The sequence below is a fragment of the Perca fluviatilis genome, chromosome 1 (genome assembly GCF_010015445.1).
Source record: "Perca fluviatilis chromosome 1, GENO_Pfluv_1.0, whole genome shotgun sequence".
Classification (NCBI taxonomy): Eukaryota; Metazoa; Chordata; class Actinopteri; order Perciformes; family Percidae; genus Perca; species Perca fluviatilis.
Genome location: NC_053112.1, coordinates 13,623,175 through 13,640,848, shown reverse-complemented (window position 1 = coordinate 13,640,848; position 17,674 = coordinate 13,623,175). Strand labels below are relative to the sequence as shown.

Below are 17,674 nucleotides of genomic sequence, written 5' to 3'. Positions count from 1 at the left end.
TTTTTTTTTTTTTTGGGGGGTGTGTGTGTGTGTGTGTGTGTGTGTGTGTGTTTCTCATGAAATGATGGATCATGAATGTATTGCTGTGTGCACCACATTGACTGCTGCTGTATAGGAGAGCTCTGTAGGTCAGAGGTTGGGGGGTCATAAAGCACAGGACTTTCATGTTGAGGAGCAGAGCCTTTTACCCAGGGAACCAGTGTTAGTGTCCCGGGAGTATTACTTAAGGGAACCTGTGTTTTAATCCAAACCACAATCCACAATCTTAACTAGTTCTTTTGGTGCCTAAACTTAACTGTCGTATAAAGACCCCTTTTTCTCAGCTAAAGTCAACTGCAACGGCTCCTGAAAGGACCGACACCTCCTGGTGACCGGTACCCGGCTCACAGCAACCTTTTGTTATCTAAATCTAAAGTAACTATAGGCTAGTATAACTTTTAAATGTTTCTGAAACTGTGTCATTTTTCATCTGATGATCATAAATGACGTGAAACAGCAAACAAGACTAACAGTGAAAAGAACGCTATTTTCTCCCACAAAGTCACAAAATGATTTACGGCAGGCACACCGGCTCTACAGTAACACATTATAAAGGGGCACAGATTTTGGTGTAACGCTGGAAAAGCCTTTGTTATTGTATCCAGCCAGGTAAAGGGCCTAATTGTATGTTAATTTCATTTTAGAAGTTATTTGTTGTGGTTATGGCTGATACTAGAGCAGGGCAATCACAGAAAAGAAGGAAATGAACGAAGAACAACTAAAAGCTAAAGGGAGAGTAACAGACAACAAGTAAAACCCTCAGCTTTTCAACACATGGAGACATACAGTATTGTAAATGATTTAAAACCGACCCTAAATATGTCTATTTCATTCATAAAATAACTTTACAATGCATGATGTGGTTGTAGCCTACATCAGTTACCAACGTTGAATTACACTCCCCTTCCATTTAGCACCTGGTTTTTATTTCTTTTCAGTCCATGTTTGTGTTGGCCTATTTTCTTTTTGTCCTCCTGTACCTGTGTAAAGCCTCCTTGGGTTTCATGAAATGCACAAGATAAATCAAAGTTATTATTAGGTTGGTTGCTACAACAAACTCTTGATGCATATTCTCTTGTTTTAAATGAATGAATTTCTGTCTGAGCAAAACATTGATCGCAACTATATGACCTCTTGGTAACGCTAACTCTGTAGCATAATACAGTGGGCAATACGGCACCATAAAGAAAAGACCTCAGCAGGTATGGTAAATAACACTATACCTCTTTTTTCCAAAGCGGCCTAGACTGGGTAAACCCAGCCCGATCTGCCGGCAATTTGATTTCGCCCTGCAGCTCAGGCTGGAAACCTGTACATTTATCTATCCTGCTTCCGTTACAATTTTGCGGGGACCAATCACAAACTGGCTAATCCACCTGGCGCGCTATTGGATGGTTTAACACAATGACGATAGAGAAGCGACCAAGGTATGGAGCTAGAACAGTCTCAATAAAGATAAATGCACACACTACAAGTTCTTTGGTGTAGGTCAGAGTGATAGAGAAAGTAGGTATGCCGAAATGGTGGACGGGCTCAGGCCATAGGCACCTCCCAAATCGTGACGTATGTCATGTGGGGTGCGTTCTTGTGATTGGCTAAAACAAGGGAGATATCTGATTGGTTGCAGATCATTCCCTGTTTAAAAAAATGCATTTGTGAGTTAAGCCCTTAAGCCACGTCAGGGGAGTCTCAAAATCCACACACAAATGCAAAGAGGTCCACAGACCACAAGCAGTTTGTAAATCAAGATGTATTTGTGTGTGCATCAGAAATACATTTCTGAATCTTGTCCTGTGCATTTCTGAATCTTGTAAATGTAAATCTGAAATTTGTAAATTTTGTTTGCATTTCTGAATTGTGTGTGCATTTATGAATTTTGTGTGCATTTGTGAATTTTGTATGCATTTGTTAATCTCCTGTGCTTTTTAAATTTTGTGTGTGTACTTGTGAATTTTGTGCGCATTTGTGTATCCTGTGTGTGTATTTATGAATCATGTGTGTGCATGTATGAATCCTGTGTGTGCATGTGTGAATGTAGTGTGTGCATTTATCTTTATTGAGACTGTTCTAGCTCCATAATTGCGTACCGAGTTATTTGAACTATGCCCGTTGGTCACGCCTCTTGTGCAGTAGAAAATACAGAGCAGACTCCCCAGACCAAGCTCAATCTTAAAAGATTGAGCTTGGTCTGGTGATAGCCAGACTAAAAGCGGCCGCTAATATCAACACAAACTTAAAGTTACAAATAGCCACTTTAACTGTAAAGACCGCTGTACTTAACTGCCATCATGACCAGCCGGCAGTCGCCTAATTTCTTAGGATATCATATAAATTGTTTTGAACAAGTTTTCGTAAACCTTGAGAATGAGTTGGTGTGTGTGTGTGTGTGTGTGTGTGTGTGTGTGTGTGTTTGTTTAGCCTACACACAGATGGGCTGCTGTAACAGTAGACTCAAATATGATGTGTTATCACAGAAAATGCAGTACGATCAGTATAATAAGCATGTTGTTGACATGATTTCAGTGTTTCTTTTCGGTGTTTTTCACTTCCACCATATTGCTACATTGCTGTCCAGTTAAAATGTATCTCCATATTTTTTCCATATCTCCTTTAAGGTTGTTATATAAGACATTCAAAGTCCGGGCTATGATTGCCTGCACACGGCTTACAAGAGGGAGTGTGACATTATTCTACTCAGGACGCCATTACTCCACTATGTCTTGACATATCTGCTACAAAACTGTTCTGAATGTCGGACAGAGCCCAATTAAAGCTGCTACAGACAATATGTTCATATTATTAATAGAAAATATTGATGTGTGATGTGAAGGTTGTCAGTAGCAGTGACGGTAGCAGTTTTTCTCACCTCTATGGTCAGACCTTTAGATACCCAAAGTGGATCTTGAGTTGAGATTCTTCTGGCAAGAGACCATTGTTTTATTTGTTTTCTAGATTTGGTCCGGCGTGTAATTTGTTTTTATTTCTTTCTGAAATTTTATTTTTTACCTTTTCTGTTTTTGTTTTAGCTTATATATTTGTCATTTGAATGTAAGCTCATCATGCCATTTGTTATTTATTTATTTTACTTAATTTAGTTTGCAATTCCATAGTGAAAAAAATCTTAGTTATGAGAAATGAGGCTAGATATTTTCTTGCCTTTTGTTTGTCCTAAATCAAAATACTAATGTTGTCTTTTCCTGGTGTTAAAGTTATATTATTCTGATATTACTTGACTTTATGAGTGAAATTGGCCATATTGAATGCATCCAGTCAACATGTCTTCAACAGATTTGATAACTGGGGCAAAGAAATGGTGAAAAGACACTTAAAACATGTATCTAGCCTATATGTATTTATTTAGTTATGTGTTTATTTATGTATTTATTTATTCATGGATGCATTATGGGTGACTTTAATGCCACTGTCATTCTCATTCACTCATAGCCTACTCATGTATACTCATACTGTATAGTGATCTGCTGCACTGGAAGTGTGCCAACTTCCTGAAAGACCGGTTGAAACCGAAAGTAAAATAATTTGCGCCCTTTTGTGTAGGTACATTTCTCGGTGGTAGCAAATATCAGGCTGTTGCTGACACGGTAAGTCCTTTTTTGATTAAAGTGCTCATTAAAGAAAATGATCATTTTTGGCTCTTTGGTTCCAGTGTTGTGCAGGCTACTGCTGCGCTGGTTGCACATTTTGTCCAAATAATTCAAGTTACAGCAGAAGTTTGTAAGACGTGATGGCGCCTGTTGATAGTGCTGTAACACTGACTGTGTTGTCTTTCGTTCTTTATGCAGGGATTTCAGTGGTTGTTGTTTAAGATTGATTGATTAAAATCAGTTATTTTAGGCTATTCACTTCTTCATTGCACCGCCAGAAGAGTAGTTTTCAGTCCCGTTTGCTCATTTGTTCCTTGCTGTAAACCGACGGACTTCCACAGCAGTTTAGAGCAGAGGCCCATTACGTCACTCTCAGATCCAGATGTGAATTCAATAATGTAAAAAAAAAAAAAAAGAAGCTTTTTAATGCGGTGTAAAGGGTTTATTAACTGTAGGCCGATTAGTGGCTTTATTAATCTTAATGAATTGCATTTACTAATTCTGGTTTTGGAACTTGACTCATACCAGGGACTGAAAGTCAAAATGGCTCGGCCCCTGCGTCAATTTTGACTGTTATTTCTTTTTTTTAAAGAGCTCATATTATGCTTTTTGGCTTTTTCCCTTTCATTTATTGTGTTATATATCTTTTTTGTGCATCTTATAGGTTTACAAAGTGAAAAATCCCAAAGTCCACCCCAAAGGGACTTACCATCTCCAACAGAAAACACTGTTCACAAACTGCTCCAAACAGCTCTATTGTAGACCAGTCTTTACTTCAGAGACAAACGTGCATCACTTTGTAACACACGTTATAATGCTCGCCTAGCTGCTAGCGTGGCACGCCCTCATACTCTGCTTCTGACTGGCTAGTAGTCCTTACCTAGGTACTGAGCATGTGCGAATCCTAACAAAGATGGAACAGAAGTGTGATGCCTCACTCTGTAGCTAAAACAGAGAGCTCAACACACAGGGTGAAAAGAGGAGCTGCCGCAATGTGCAGCACAACAAATATATAGTGTTTTTTGAAAATTAAACCATGTAAACCTATTCTGATACAACCTCTAAATACAATTATGAACCTGAAAATGAGCATAATATGAGCACTTTAAATGTGAGTTGCCAACTTTATAAAAGAGTAATATTAAATTGCTAAAGCGCCTCTTTAGTTCATCAGAAAGCAAAACTTCTGGACAAAAATCAAGTTATTAACAACTTGCTTATATTTACTAGAATAAACTGTTACAACCCTATAAATTTACATGTCTTTCTGGTATTTGCTGGGTTTTTATAACTGCAGACCTGATGGCTTGTTACAGAGAAACTCGTGACTTTTCCAGCATGTGTAAGTGGGTGAATAGTCCTTTGGAGCTATAGCTAAAAGAAAAAAAACGTTCCACATTATGGCAACCTAAAAGTTCTTATTAATGTGTATACCAGATCTGTATCAACATTAATACGTCCAGCACATATACACATAACCTTTAAAACTTTTCATCTAGCTTATTGTCGAATGATTACATTGAAGGCTAATCTGGAAACTGATTTCCCCTCTTCTGTCTGTTCAGTGAGCAGACATGCAGGTTCAGGAGCTGCTTCTTGAGACTCTGGAGTCTTTGCGCAAAGAAGACTTTAAAACGCTCCAGTGGTACCTCTCGATGGAGGTCTTGGCTGGCTGCAAACCAATACCTGAGTGCCGTCTGGAGGACGCATCCCGGACCGTCACTGTCCGTCAGATGATAGAGAGCTACCGTGAAGAGTCGGCTGTCAAAGTCACAGTTGAGATTCTGAAGAAGATGAAGAACAATGACGCTGCAGAGAAGTTACAGAACAAATACGCAGGTGCAGTGGATGTTTAACTCCTGGCAAGCTCATGAGTCAAAGAGAAATCAGTTCCTTTGTCATATCTTTTTTGTCTATACTGATTTTCTGCAACTGTATCTTATCATCTGCAGGAAGACAAACAGCTGCAACCTCCGCGTCCTCCTCTGCTGTAGCTCCTGCTGCTCCCGCCACACTGTTGGCTCAGCAAGGAAGTGTGATCATCGCCCCACAATTCACTAGTAGCTCCGCTGGAACATTGAATATAACCATGAATAATAAATAAAACTCCAGAACACAAGCTTACTGGGATAAGGAAATGCACAAATTTTAAAAATATTGATGTGATTGGCAACTATAGTAAGCCTATATTTTCACAAGTGGAAGTCCTCCAGCTCCAGCTTTACTGTTTTTAAAGAACCTCAAATCTCCATATTTAGCATTTATAAGCAGTAGCCAAGCTTAATATATGCTTTATTACAGTGTTTCTCAAAGTTTTTCAGACCAAGGACCACTTACCCATTAAAAAAAACTCACGGACCACCTAACTGCCAAAATATTCTCCAAAACAATAAGCATCCTATACTTCAACACTATATTACAAATCACAGCCAAATTAAATGACGGGTTTAACAACAGTCACTCATTGTCTCACTGTCTCAGAATGGTGCTGCTTGTGCTGAGAATGCAGTAACCGTGAACTTAATTTCTCTGCATTTTCTTCACATGTCAAATGTCAGGAGGCAGTGTTGCAAAACAGGTTGGCTTCATTGCTGAAGTCCGACAACACAAGAAAACAGCCAATTTAAATGTTTAAATTAACATACAAGTTTATTTGAAGTTTAAAATAGCACACCTATGCTCCTTACTCTTAGGTTTTGGAGTTGCTGAACGACAGTTTGAGAAACACTGTTTGGAATTTTAAATAAAAAACATGATATTTTACCAAATCTACTCACGGACCACCAGGAGTCACTTGCGGACCACCAGTGGACCACTCTTTGAGGAATACATGCTTTATAACACACTGTTTGTACAGTATTTGTTGTAACTTCTAGACATTTTATATAATTACATCTATGTTTCAGTATAATGTCATTCAGTATCTGTTTTTACACAAGCAAACACCTATGTGTGCCCACAGGAGGAGTTGACAAATACATTACGGAACTGGTACATCTGCTTACAACTATGTTGTTATAAACCGTTTATTCAATGTTTACTTAAAAAAAGACGGACTTTAGTGTAATCCAATTTTTTATATGATAATTATGTGCATGCTTGATAACTTCATGAGCTTTTATATTATTTCATTGAAGGTTTTATTTTTTTGACCAGCATTTACATCTGATGTGAAAATCCAATTTTAAGGCCAAGTACTAATTTTAAAATGTGAAACCTTCTAAATAAACAACAACAAATCAAGTCAAAAAGGTGATTCTTTTTTATACAGTAGATAGAGGGGCTCTAAATAATAAATGTGTAAATTTAAGTGTAAGTTTTGTCCTGGGCTGACTTCACCAGTGACAATTTAAACCTATATTACATAGATCATCATCAACTTTATGGCCAGACTCAAGGTCCATGTTGAGATATCTCTAAGGAGTTCCCGGTAAATGTATTTTTTAAAAAGGGACAAAAACATCGGGGGAAAAAAGCATCAAAAAAAACCTTGACGGCAGGAGACACAAAAAATCAACAAAAACATTGAAAAGGAACAAAAACTTTGGAAAAAAGCCCAGTTTTGAAATTACGCCTGTATGTCCAACACGTTACACCCCTGTCCCATCTGCAGGTGCTTGTCATCTCCACCTGGTGTCAGCAGGTGGAGCCACACTGCTGCTGTAACTAACCTCCACTTCTCAGTTCACAGAGGAAGAATAAGACCAAAAAAAAAAAAAAAAAAAAAGATATATATATATATATATATATATATATATATATATAACTAAATTGTGCAACAGCCGCAAGAACAACAAGTGGAACTTATGTGAGACATTTAATACTGTTGATGTCAAATAAATCCGGTTAAATATTGGGAAATTAGTGGATAAGAAGCTATCTTTTCCTTTTTAATGAGATTTTTATGACGTGATTAAAACCCTTGTGTTGTCCTTCGGGACCCGTTCAGTTTATTTGACGTTTTTGCATTGGCCTGGCGTTGAGCTTCAGGTCCCCCGGTGACCCTACTATGTGATGTCATTTCACATGAACTGGCACGGGGGGGACGGGGGGGTCCCAGAGACCCAGAGACCCAGAGACCCAGACTGCGATCGAACCCGTATGGACAGGCTAAAACAAAATGTAAATAAACTAACCAAGTCCCCATGACACGAAGGGCAATACAAGGGTTAAAGCATGACTGTGTTACTTCTGCAGGGATTCTCCTGCTGAAATAGTTTCAGGTCATCATTATCCGTTATTGTGACCTGCATGCTGCATTTGCCATTTTGGATGGATAACATTTTTGATAACTGTTCTCTCTCTTTAGTGCTGCCATTGTCATCCCATATTGCTGTTTTTATCTCTATAGTAACCCAGAGAGACAAGGATTCTTGTTAGCTTGTAGTTATTAGTTTTTGTATGAGGTTTTATTATTTCTTTAGGAGCACAGTTATTATTTTTATTTTCATTACTGTATAATTGTTTTTCAAATTCTTATTATGAATATTTATAAAGTCTTTGTAACAGTCTTGCCTACTCATTTTTTTTGTATTATAGTATTTCAATTCAATTTGTAATGGGCTACTGAATAACAAATGCATTACATGACCCTTAGCTCTCAAAATATTCTTTCTGTTCTAAAAGCAATATTGCATCTGTTGTATAAAGTCCATATAACTGTGACTCTGATATGGACTTATCACAGGGATAAACAACATGTAATGATTGTCAACTACAGTGGATTTCCTCGGACAAAGAGAGACACAGTCAAGTGAAAATGAAATTTTGCTGTGGGAAATGTCTCGTTTTGGTTAGCGTACGTGCTTTGTCTCGGTCATGTGAGTTTCTATTAGAGGAACTGTTCAACTCTGCCCTTCTATCTTTCAGCTCATTCTCTGTAACATGAACTTGAACTTGTTTGCGATTGTGGTTTCAAACTTCCTGTCCATCAGCCTAAGTTAGAATCTAAAAGTAGTCTGTTACCACTCAATGCTATTACATTTTCAGTAGATTAATCAGGACAGTCCTGTCTAATTACCAGAGCCACTACGGTAAGACATTCACTTCGATATTTAAGAAAACAGTAATTGCTTATCGTCTGGTCTTACTCGAGCTATCACAAGGATGCTAAAACATCCTAAAACATGAATTTGTCACAATTATGTTCACAGTTATTTACCTGTTTGTCTTGAGTTGATTTACATGATTGTTTTCTAATATTGGTCATATGCATATGTATTGTATTGTGTGTGTTTCCTGTGATTCTGAAGACATTGAAGTTCATTTTTGTTTGTTTTTTTGTAAAATTGGAGATTCGTGTTTTGTAAAAAAAAAAAGAAGATCCTCCTGATCTGTCGAATCTTTGACACTGAACATTTAACCTACCAAGCTCAAAAGGTTCTTGTTCTACAGTGATCCTGTACGGTTGTTTGGTTGTTTTAGGCCTTTTTGCCATTTGGCATGAGATATATAAGCTAACCAGGAATTACATCCAGCAGCTGGATTAAACACGGTTAAAATGCTGACAGCTAAATTAAATTATTATTATTATTATTATTATTATTATTATTAAATTAAACAGTGTAAAGTGTGACTGTATTTGACTTTAGAGGTTGGTACTATGAAAAGTTTATTAATATGAACATGTCATGTATTGATAGATTACACTCTCAGAAAGAATGCTCGGTTATAAAAAATATAGTGCAGGTACAATTAAAACATGAAAAATATGGTGTCCCCTGTACTTCAAAGAACTCAACAAATAAATCAATCTTTGAAACCCTTATGGGCAAATTCATAGCAATCATCCAACAATGAAAAATTTGACTTGATATGTTTGAAGGCTGTAGCTTTTATGCTGGATTTGGCGGCACCTTCAACATTCAAGAAATTGCTTATTTGCAAACTGAAAGCTTATTTTTCCTCTTTTTAGTGATCAGAAATGCAGGTTCCTCTTCTGATCTTAGACACTCTGGATGAGCTGGGTGCTGACGAGTTCAAGAGGTTTCGGTGGAACCTCACCCAGCCTGTGCTGGACGGATTTGAGCCCATTCGTAAGGGCCATCTAGAGAATGCAGATCGACAGGACACCGTCAGTAAGATGATAGACCGCTACGGTGAAGAAACAGCTGTGAAAGTGGCTGTTGAAATACTGAAGAGGATGAATCACAACAACGCTGCGGAGAAGTTGAAGAAAACATATGCAGGTGATAGATTCTAGAAAATGCTAGAAAGAAAGGTTCCCATCTTGAGCTTAATTCTGCAAAAGCCTTATTTTTAGTGGGAAATGATCCCGTATGTTTCTATCTTCCATCACCAGGTGAATCGACAGATGCACAAACCCCCTCTCCTACACCTCCCTCCTCCTCCTCATCTTCCTCGGGTTTGATCTCTGCAAATGGTGCCACAGTTTGTGCCCAGGGTAGAAGTGTCATCGTGGCACCCAACATCATAGGCCCCAGCTCCGGTGGTGTATCAATTAATATGAACATAAATAAATGATTCTGTTTTGGATGTATTTAAACCTAGACTATGTAACATTTGAAAAAGGAAACAACATATTTGTCTTGCAATAGAAAATCTGAATGCAAAAGCAATAAAACACACCCTTAATCAAAATAAACTCAGGGGTTTTGTTGCTAGAGCCTTACTTGGCTACTGTTGTTGTTTTAGCATTGTCATATACATATTTCAATTATTTTATTACAAAAGTAAACACAATGAATGTTACCAGGACACAACTTTACTGTTTTGGTTCACTCAACGCTCTCATCAGATCGACCTGGTAGAGAAAGTTAGCGACTAGTTTCAGAAACACAACTCAAATGAATGCTAATCTCGCTCCAAATCTGCTGTATTTGAATATAACCGTTCACTAAAAACGTTAGCCATTGGGGTGCTATAATATGTCAGTGTTGTTTAAAGCTGGCTTCAGCTTTCCAGAAAATCCATACATTTATAAAATGTATACATATATATACACTACTGGTCAAAAGTTTTAGAACACCCCAATTCTTCTAGTTTTTTATTGAAATTTTAGCAGTTCAAGTCCAATGAATAGCTTGAAATGGTACTAAAGGTAAGTGGTGAACTGCCTGAGGTAAAAAAAAAGTAAGGTTTCCCAAAACTGAAAAATAATAGTAGTATACATAATAATAGTACATTTCAGAATTTTACAAAAAGGCCTTTTTCAGGGAACAAGAAATGGGTTAACAACGTAAAGCTTTTCTGCAGCAATGGAGGTTGATCAAGCTTTGAAAGTTGGTGCTACCAATTCCCACAGGTGTTCCAACTTGTCTGGATTACTTACAACTCCCTCTGTTTGTATAATGCTACATTTACACGTATTTTCATTTCAACCAAAAAAGTGTTTGTTTATATGTACCCGTGTATATATGTCGTCAATGCCGTCAAGAGCATGCCAAACCTGTAGGTGGCAGTGTAACGAGAAGCTCAAGCCCACGTTAGCCAATCAGAATCCCGACAATAGCAACAACAGCAACCAATCACGTCCTCTTTCTCTCTCTCGGCTGCCTAAACCTCCGTTTGTCTCAGTTTACATGCAAACGAGCAGAGGTGGGTAGTAACGAGTTACATTTACTCCATTACATTTACTTGAGTAAGTTTTTGAAAAAATTATACTTCTAGGAGTAGTTTTAAATCACTATACTTTTTACTTTTACTTGAGTAGATTTGTGAAGAAAAAACTGTACTCTTACTCCGCTACATTGGGCTACAATGAGCTCGTTACTTTTCTTTTTACTTCTTTGGTATTCTATGCGTCATTGTTTGTATTCCCCCGCGTATGCCTCGTTTTAATGTTTTATTTTGAAAGAAAGAGAGAGAGAGAGAGAGAGAGACTTCCGCCAAAGGCTCTACCACGTACGTGACTGTTCACCAATCAAACGTAGTTGTGCAGTCTCGTCAGCTGGCAACAAAAAATAGGCAACGCAGATGCGTAAATCAACACTTATCAATATCACTTCCCCATCAGTCAGGACCAAGATCTGACCATAATTACACTTGTGCTTTCCATAAACTGCCGTAATTAGCCTATTATTTCAGTTGCAATCCTGCCAGTGGAAGCGATCGTGAGAGCAAATAAAAAATATAAAAAACATAATTCAAACCACTGTGCGCATTGGCTCAAGAAGCAGAGAAATAGCCTATATAATTCCCTCCCATTCAAATCTATATATTTCATAAATATACCCATCAGGGAATGTTTACGGCGTTGTCGGTCTCTAAATGTTTTAAATTTTATGAGCCACTCTTCCCCCATGTCTCTCTCTCTCTCTCCCCCTCTCCCTCTCCGCACCGAGCTCCGCCTGATCTTCTATAAGAACGGTGACGCCGTTATCAATCGAGTAGGCCTATTGATTGGTCAGTAGGCGGTACTTTTACACCGGTTGATCTCTGATCTCCAACATAACCTGCTCCCAACCAGGTTAGGCGTCCAGCATGAGTTACCACGGCGATTGAACCCAGTATCAAGTGATCCACCTTCGTGATACAGAAAACCCTGGGTTGAACCTGAAGTTAGCTGTTAACCCCAAATCTTGCTTCATAGTCCAGGCCTCAGGCCTCATAATGAAAGCATGTTTACCTTAGTAAAAGTGCCAAACAGCAGCTCCATTACCTTGTTCTAGTTCTGACTGGAGAGCCTGGTAAAATAAAGTAGGTTTGGATATTGGTGTTACTTGTGCTTATTTATTTTTATGTATTATTATTTTATGTATTTTATTTTTTAAGTACTTGAATTTACTTGGATTATTTTAATGTAAGCTATTTTGTAATTAATTAATTTTTATTTATTTTATTGATTGGATGAACTATAATTTGCCTAAAGATGATTATTTAGTATTTTTGTCCGTCTGATTGAATGCTTGTGTTAAAAAATAAATCAGACGTTACTCAAGTTACTCAGTACTTGAGTAACACAAAACCTGGTTAAAAAACCCATAATGGTTATTTTAATTTAAACCAACTATTTCTGGTTATTTCAACCCAGAAAATTTTTCTTACCTTGGTTAAATATTTCCCAAATCTTGGGTTAAAATAACCAACATTAGTTAATATAACCCAACTTCTGGTTAAATATTTACAAATCTTGGTTAAAATACCAACAGTGTAGTTAATATAAACCAACTTCTGGGTTAAATACCTGACCAAATGTTGTTAAAATAACCCAACTTCTGGGTCAAAAGAACAACCAATTTTCTGGGTTAAAAAAATAGTTGGTCCCTTTTACCAGGAGTTGGGTCAAAAATAACCTAACTTGGTTACTATGCCAGTATGCCTTATTTCAGAAAATAAAACATTTTTCATTATATTACACACTTTGAGCACTTTTCATTTGTATTGCATTAAATTAATTAAAATCTATATAAAGGAAAGAAAACACACACACTTCCCAGTGAGCATTTGATGTCAATTTAACATCAATATGACATCAAACATTCGTCAAAATTATGTAAAAATGTATTGACATATTTTATATATTTCAATTCAAGCATCCTCAATTCAACCTAAATGTACAATACTGACAACATCACAAATATATCAATTATTTATTTATGTAAAACTTAACATTAGAACATACATCATGTATCTGTATAAGTGTTTCAAAATGTATCACTCAAAATCCAATTCCTAGTAGTATCATAATGTTTTTTTCTCCCATAGAAACCATAGATTTTTTTTGCATTACTGTATTTGATTAATATCACTGCATCTTATCAAAATGCTATAAATCCCTCCACTCTTTGAACTATGTGTGTATGTCTGGTTACACAGATATCCGACCCCATAAATCTGAAATTCAGTAAAACCCAAGTAATGAATATCCATGTTGTTTTATTCATAATACTTTTTACTGTATAATCCAGCTCATACAAAAGCAAAGTATTAAAAACAAAACTTATTTTTCGGTGCTGAAGACTTCCACACACAAGTTAGGTTGAAGCACACTGGTGTTCCGGCTTCGGGCTTCTCTGGTGTCTTTGAAAACACAAACACAAAACACAATAGGTCAGGTGTAACAGACATAAATGGCCTGAGTCTTTAAAGTACATATCTTAGAGTTTTACTTACTTTTGCACCTGCATAAACTCCCTCTCCTTCTCCAGTCCGGCCTGACTCCTGGTAGGTGGCATTTTGTCTTGAACTAGAGACCAGTGTACTCCTGGTGAAATCTTTGCTCTGGGTCTGAAATCCCCCACCTCTGCGCTGCTGGTAAACAACGTGGATTGTGAATATGCCACCATCTTCTGCTCGACAATTGTTCTTACCTAAAACAGTAAAGAAAAATGCTTTCAGAAATTTAAAACCCTAAAGACTAACAATACAACACGCCTCACATGAATGGGGTTAAGCAATCTCAGCACCTGCAGTGGTGCAGAAGTTTAGCATGGCTCCCAGCTGAAAAAACCAGCGTGCTTTGCCACCGCTGCCACCTCCAGCATAAACTCGTCGTTCTAAGAACATTTGGGACAAAGACTTGTTTCTTTTTCCTGATCTGCAATACAAAAAGGGGGACTCTTTCAGAGGAAACATTAACAAAACAACAACTCACAAGCAGTGATACAACACGACACAGATTTTTATACTACAGAACACAAAACCATCATCAGCTGTGCTCCGGCTCTTTGACTCGCAAAACCGGTTACCAATCCCCTGGGCAATACGTAATGGAGGCTGTGAAAGCCAAGTAGCCGTAAAAGCGGTACGTGGCGGCGGTGTGTGGTTCTCCTCCAGTCTGAAAAGGAAGAAAAGTATTTCAGCACACCAAGGAAAAACATACACAAACAAGGACATATCACTATGCACAGCAGGCTTCTGTTGGAGATGGACTATTTTCACTATTTTGGAAAAATGCACACTACCCAGCAGCTCTGGGACCCAGTTGCCCCCTCCTGACACCACTTCAGGTCCTCGCGGGATATTATCCTGGCTTCTTTGGCTTTTCACTGCCAGCTGGTGCAGGACAACTCTGGTTGTTCTGTATGCACTTTGTGATGCGCAGCACTCACCACACTCGCAGTCAGGTGAGACTGGGCAGGCAATTCCGAAAGTATTGAGGAACTGCTGTATGGTTCTCAGGTAGAAATGTGCGTTGATGGTCTTCCTGGGGACTGGAGGTCTGTGTATCTGCAGAAACATAGGCTTTGAGTTAGTCACTGTTCACACGGTGTGTGTCATAACCACTTCACAATAATTCACATGGAAAGTCACTTACTTTTGATGCCATCAATGTTCCTTAAAATAGCAAACTGAACAATACAGTCTTCCTTTGCCAGGTAAAAATAAAAAGACCTGACCCTCGACACTTTGGACTGTGCATTTTCCAGCTGCTTGAAGTGGGGCAGCTGCCCTCATGGTACCGCTGGTAGTCCTGGAGGTCTTCTGTGAACACATATTTTAAATAATCTGAGTAACATTTAACATTGAGGTAGAACACATATATTTGTACTACTTTTTTCTTTCTTACCAATTGAAGGAGGGAATTTCAGGTTCCTTATTCAGGGCTACGTCCACTGCCCGGAAGAGGTTTTAGGTTTGTTCCTGACTCTTGCTCCATTTCCTGCTGGTCAGTAGCATGAACGGAGGCTGCTCCCCAATGGGTCTAGCTGCTCCTGTGTGTGTTGAGGAGGAGGCTGATGCTGCTGAGGCTGAGGGCTATTTTTCTTCTTTCAGACTATTACAAAAAAATACACAATTACATGTTTATTTTACCCTGTCTTTTTTTCTTCCTCTCTATACTGTTAGGTTTTACATTAGGGATTATTCATATATAATTCAAAGCCTGATTCATGTAAAGGTTATACCTAAAAAAAATAGATTTTCCCTCCAAATTTCCCTCCTTTAAAACGAGTGTAACTACTCTCATTTTTTTGTATACACCTTAAATAAATGTACAAGATAACTTCCGGGAGTTGTGTATAAATCAGAGGTACCCACACCCCGGGAACGGGATTTGCAGCATTACATGTTTGCTTTTATTTAAACATCCTCTAACACATTATTATAAGGTAAGAGGGAAAATACGAGTTTGTGTAGTTTTTTCACCGAGTACTTTTTTACTCTTACTCAAGTAATTATTTGGATGGTTACTTTTACTTTTACTTGAGTCATATTATTCTGAAGTAACAGTACTTTTACTTGAGTACAATTTTTGGCTACTCTACCCACCTCTGCAAACGAGCAAACGAAGATTTCCAAAATCTCCACTCTGGCCGGAGTTTTTAGAAAGACTCGGTTTCAGAGGCGAATTCTCCTTTTGAGTGTAAACGAAGGGCACAAACGAAGGGAAATGTCTCCGTTTGTAAAAATAACCAAGTACATGTAAACAGGGTCTAAAAGTATCGTTGGAACGCACTGTGGTACCATACCCTCGTGAGCATTATTTGAACAGTATTGTACAGCAGAAAGTAGTGTGTTGCCATAAAAATGGCGGGAAAAAGGCAATTAACAATGGAAGAGAGACAGACCATCATAACACTTAAGAATGTTGGTCTTTCCTACAGAGAAATTGCGAAGAAAGTCAAGGTGTCAGTGAGTACAGTATTCTTCACCATCAAAAGGCACTTAGAAACTGGGGGAAACTCTGACAGGAAGAGTTCTGGCAGACCCAAAGCCACAACAGAATCAGAAGACAAGTTTCTGAGAGTCAACAGCTTGCGTGATAGGCGGCTCTCACAGGACAACAGCTTCAAGCACAGCTTAATAGTGGTCGTAATAAGCAAGTCTCAGTTTCAACTGTAAAGAGAAGACTTCGAGCTACAGGTTTGATAGGTCGAGTTGCAGCAAGAAAGCCATTGCTAAGACGTCAGAATAAGAAGATGAGGCTTGCCCGGGCCAAGAAACATCGTCAATGGACTACTGAAGACTGGAAGAAGGTGTTATGGACTGATGAATCAAAATTTGAAATCTTCGGTTCATCACGCAGGATTTTTGTACGCCGTCAAATAGGCGAAAGGATGGTTCCTCAGTGTGTGACATCAACTGTCAAACATGGAGGAGGAAGCGTGATGGTCTGGGGCTGTTTTACTGGATTCACGGTCGGTGATTTGTACAGAGTGAAAGGCACCCTGAACCAAAACGGCTACCACAGCATTTTGCAGCGCCATGCAGTAGCCTACCCTCTGGTATGCGCCTAGTTGGTCAGGGGTTCATCCTACAGCAAGATAGGCTAATGACCCAAAACATAAGTCCAAGCTATGCCAGAACTACCTTAGGAAAAAAGAACAAGATGGTAAGCTTAAAAACATGGAGTGGCCTGCACAGTCACCAGACTTAAACCCCATTGAGCTGGTTTGGGATGAACTGGACAGAAAAGTGAAAGCAAAGCAACCTACAAGTGCCACACATTTATGGGAACTTCTGCAACAGAGTTGGGAAGAACTGTCTGAAGAATATTTGATTTCCATTGTAGAAAGAATGCCACGAGTGTGTTCAGCTGTTATATCTGCCAAAGGGGGCTACTTTGATGAGTCAAATATTTAGAATACATTCTGGTTTATAAATTGATTCCATGATTTCTTTTTTTAACTTCAATTATTTATTTGTTCTATTCTTTCATTTCAGAGTACAATAAGACATTGAACTGCATGAATTTCAATAAAAACCTGGAAAAATTGGGGTGTTCTAAAACTTTTGACCGGTAGTGTGTATATGTTTTTATTTATTTTTTTACTTCTAATAACTAATAACTTTACTTCCACGTCACCACGAAGGTCACCACATGTCAAACATGTCAAACACCACTCTGCAGACAACATGAGACTTCTGACGTGGAGGAACATTCATGCAACAACTTCAGCCGGAAGCTCCCTGTTCCACGTGACCAAATCTAGGCCAACAAGTAAAGGAGTAGTACTTTCTGTGGAAGGGAAATGAAAAACTCGATTGTGTGACAAATAAATAACACACGATTATGTGTTGTTTGTGTATAAAGCTTTAATAAATCACTGTACTTGCGCCATATCGACTTCTGAATCATATTTATGCCACTGTCTCTACCGGATGTAAGCTTACAGCAGGTGACGTATTTG

At 38.3% G+C, this 17,674-nt stretch overlaps 1 protein-coding gene across 1 annotated transcript; it reads left to right on the top strand.

Annotated features, from left to right (window-relative positions):
- The first annotated feature begins 8,532 nt into the window (after positions 1 to 8,532).
- On the top strand, positions 8,533 to 10,255 carry LOC120558503 (caspase b-like). The gene is made up of 3 exons (XM_039799526.1): positions 8,533 to 8,674; positions 9,556 to 9,829; positions 9,943 to 10,255. The coding sequence occupies exons 2-3, from the start codon at positions 9,565 to 9,567 to the stop codon at positions 10,122 to 10,124; spliced, it is 447 nt and encodes a 148-aa protein (XP_039655460.1). The 5' UTR covers positions 8,533 to 8,674; positions 9,556 to 9,564; the 3' UTR covers positions 10,125 to 10,255.
- Positions 10,256 to 17,674: the final 7,419 nt, after the last annotated feature.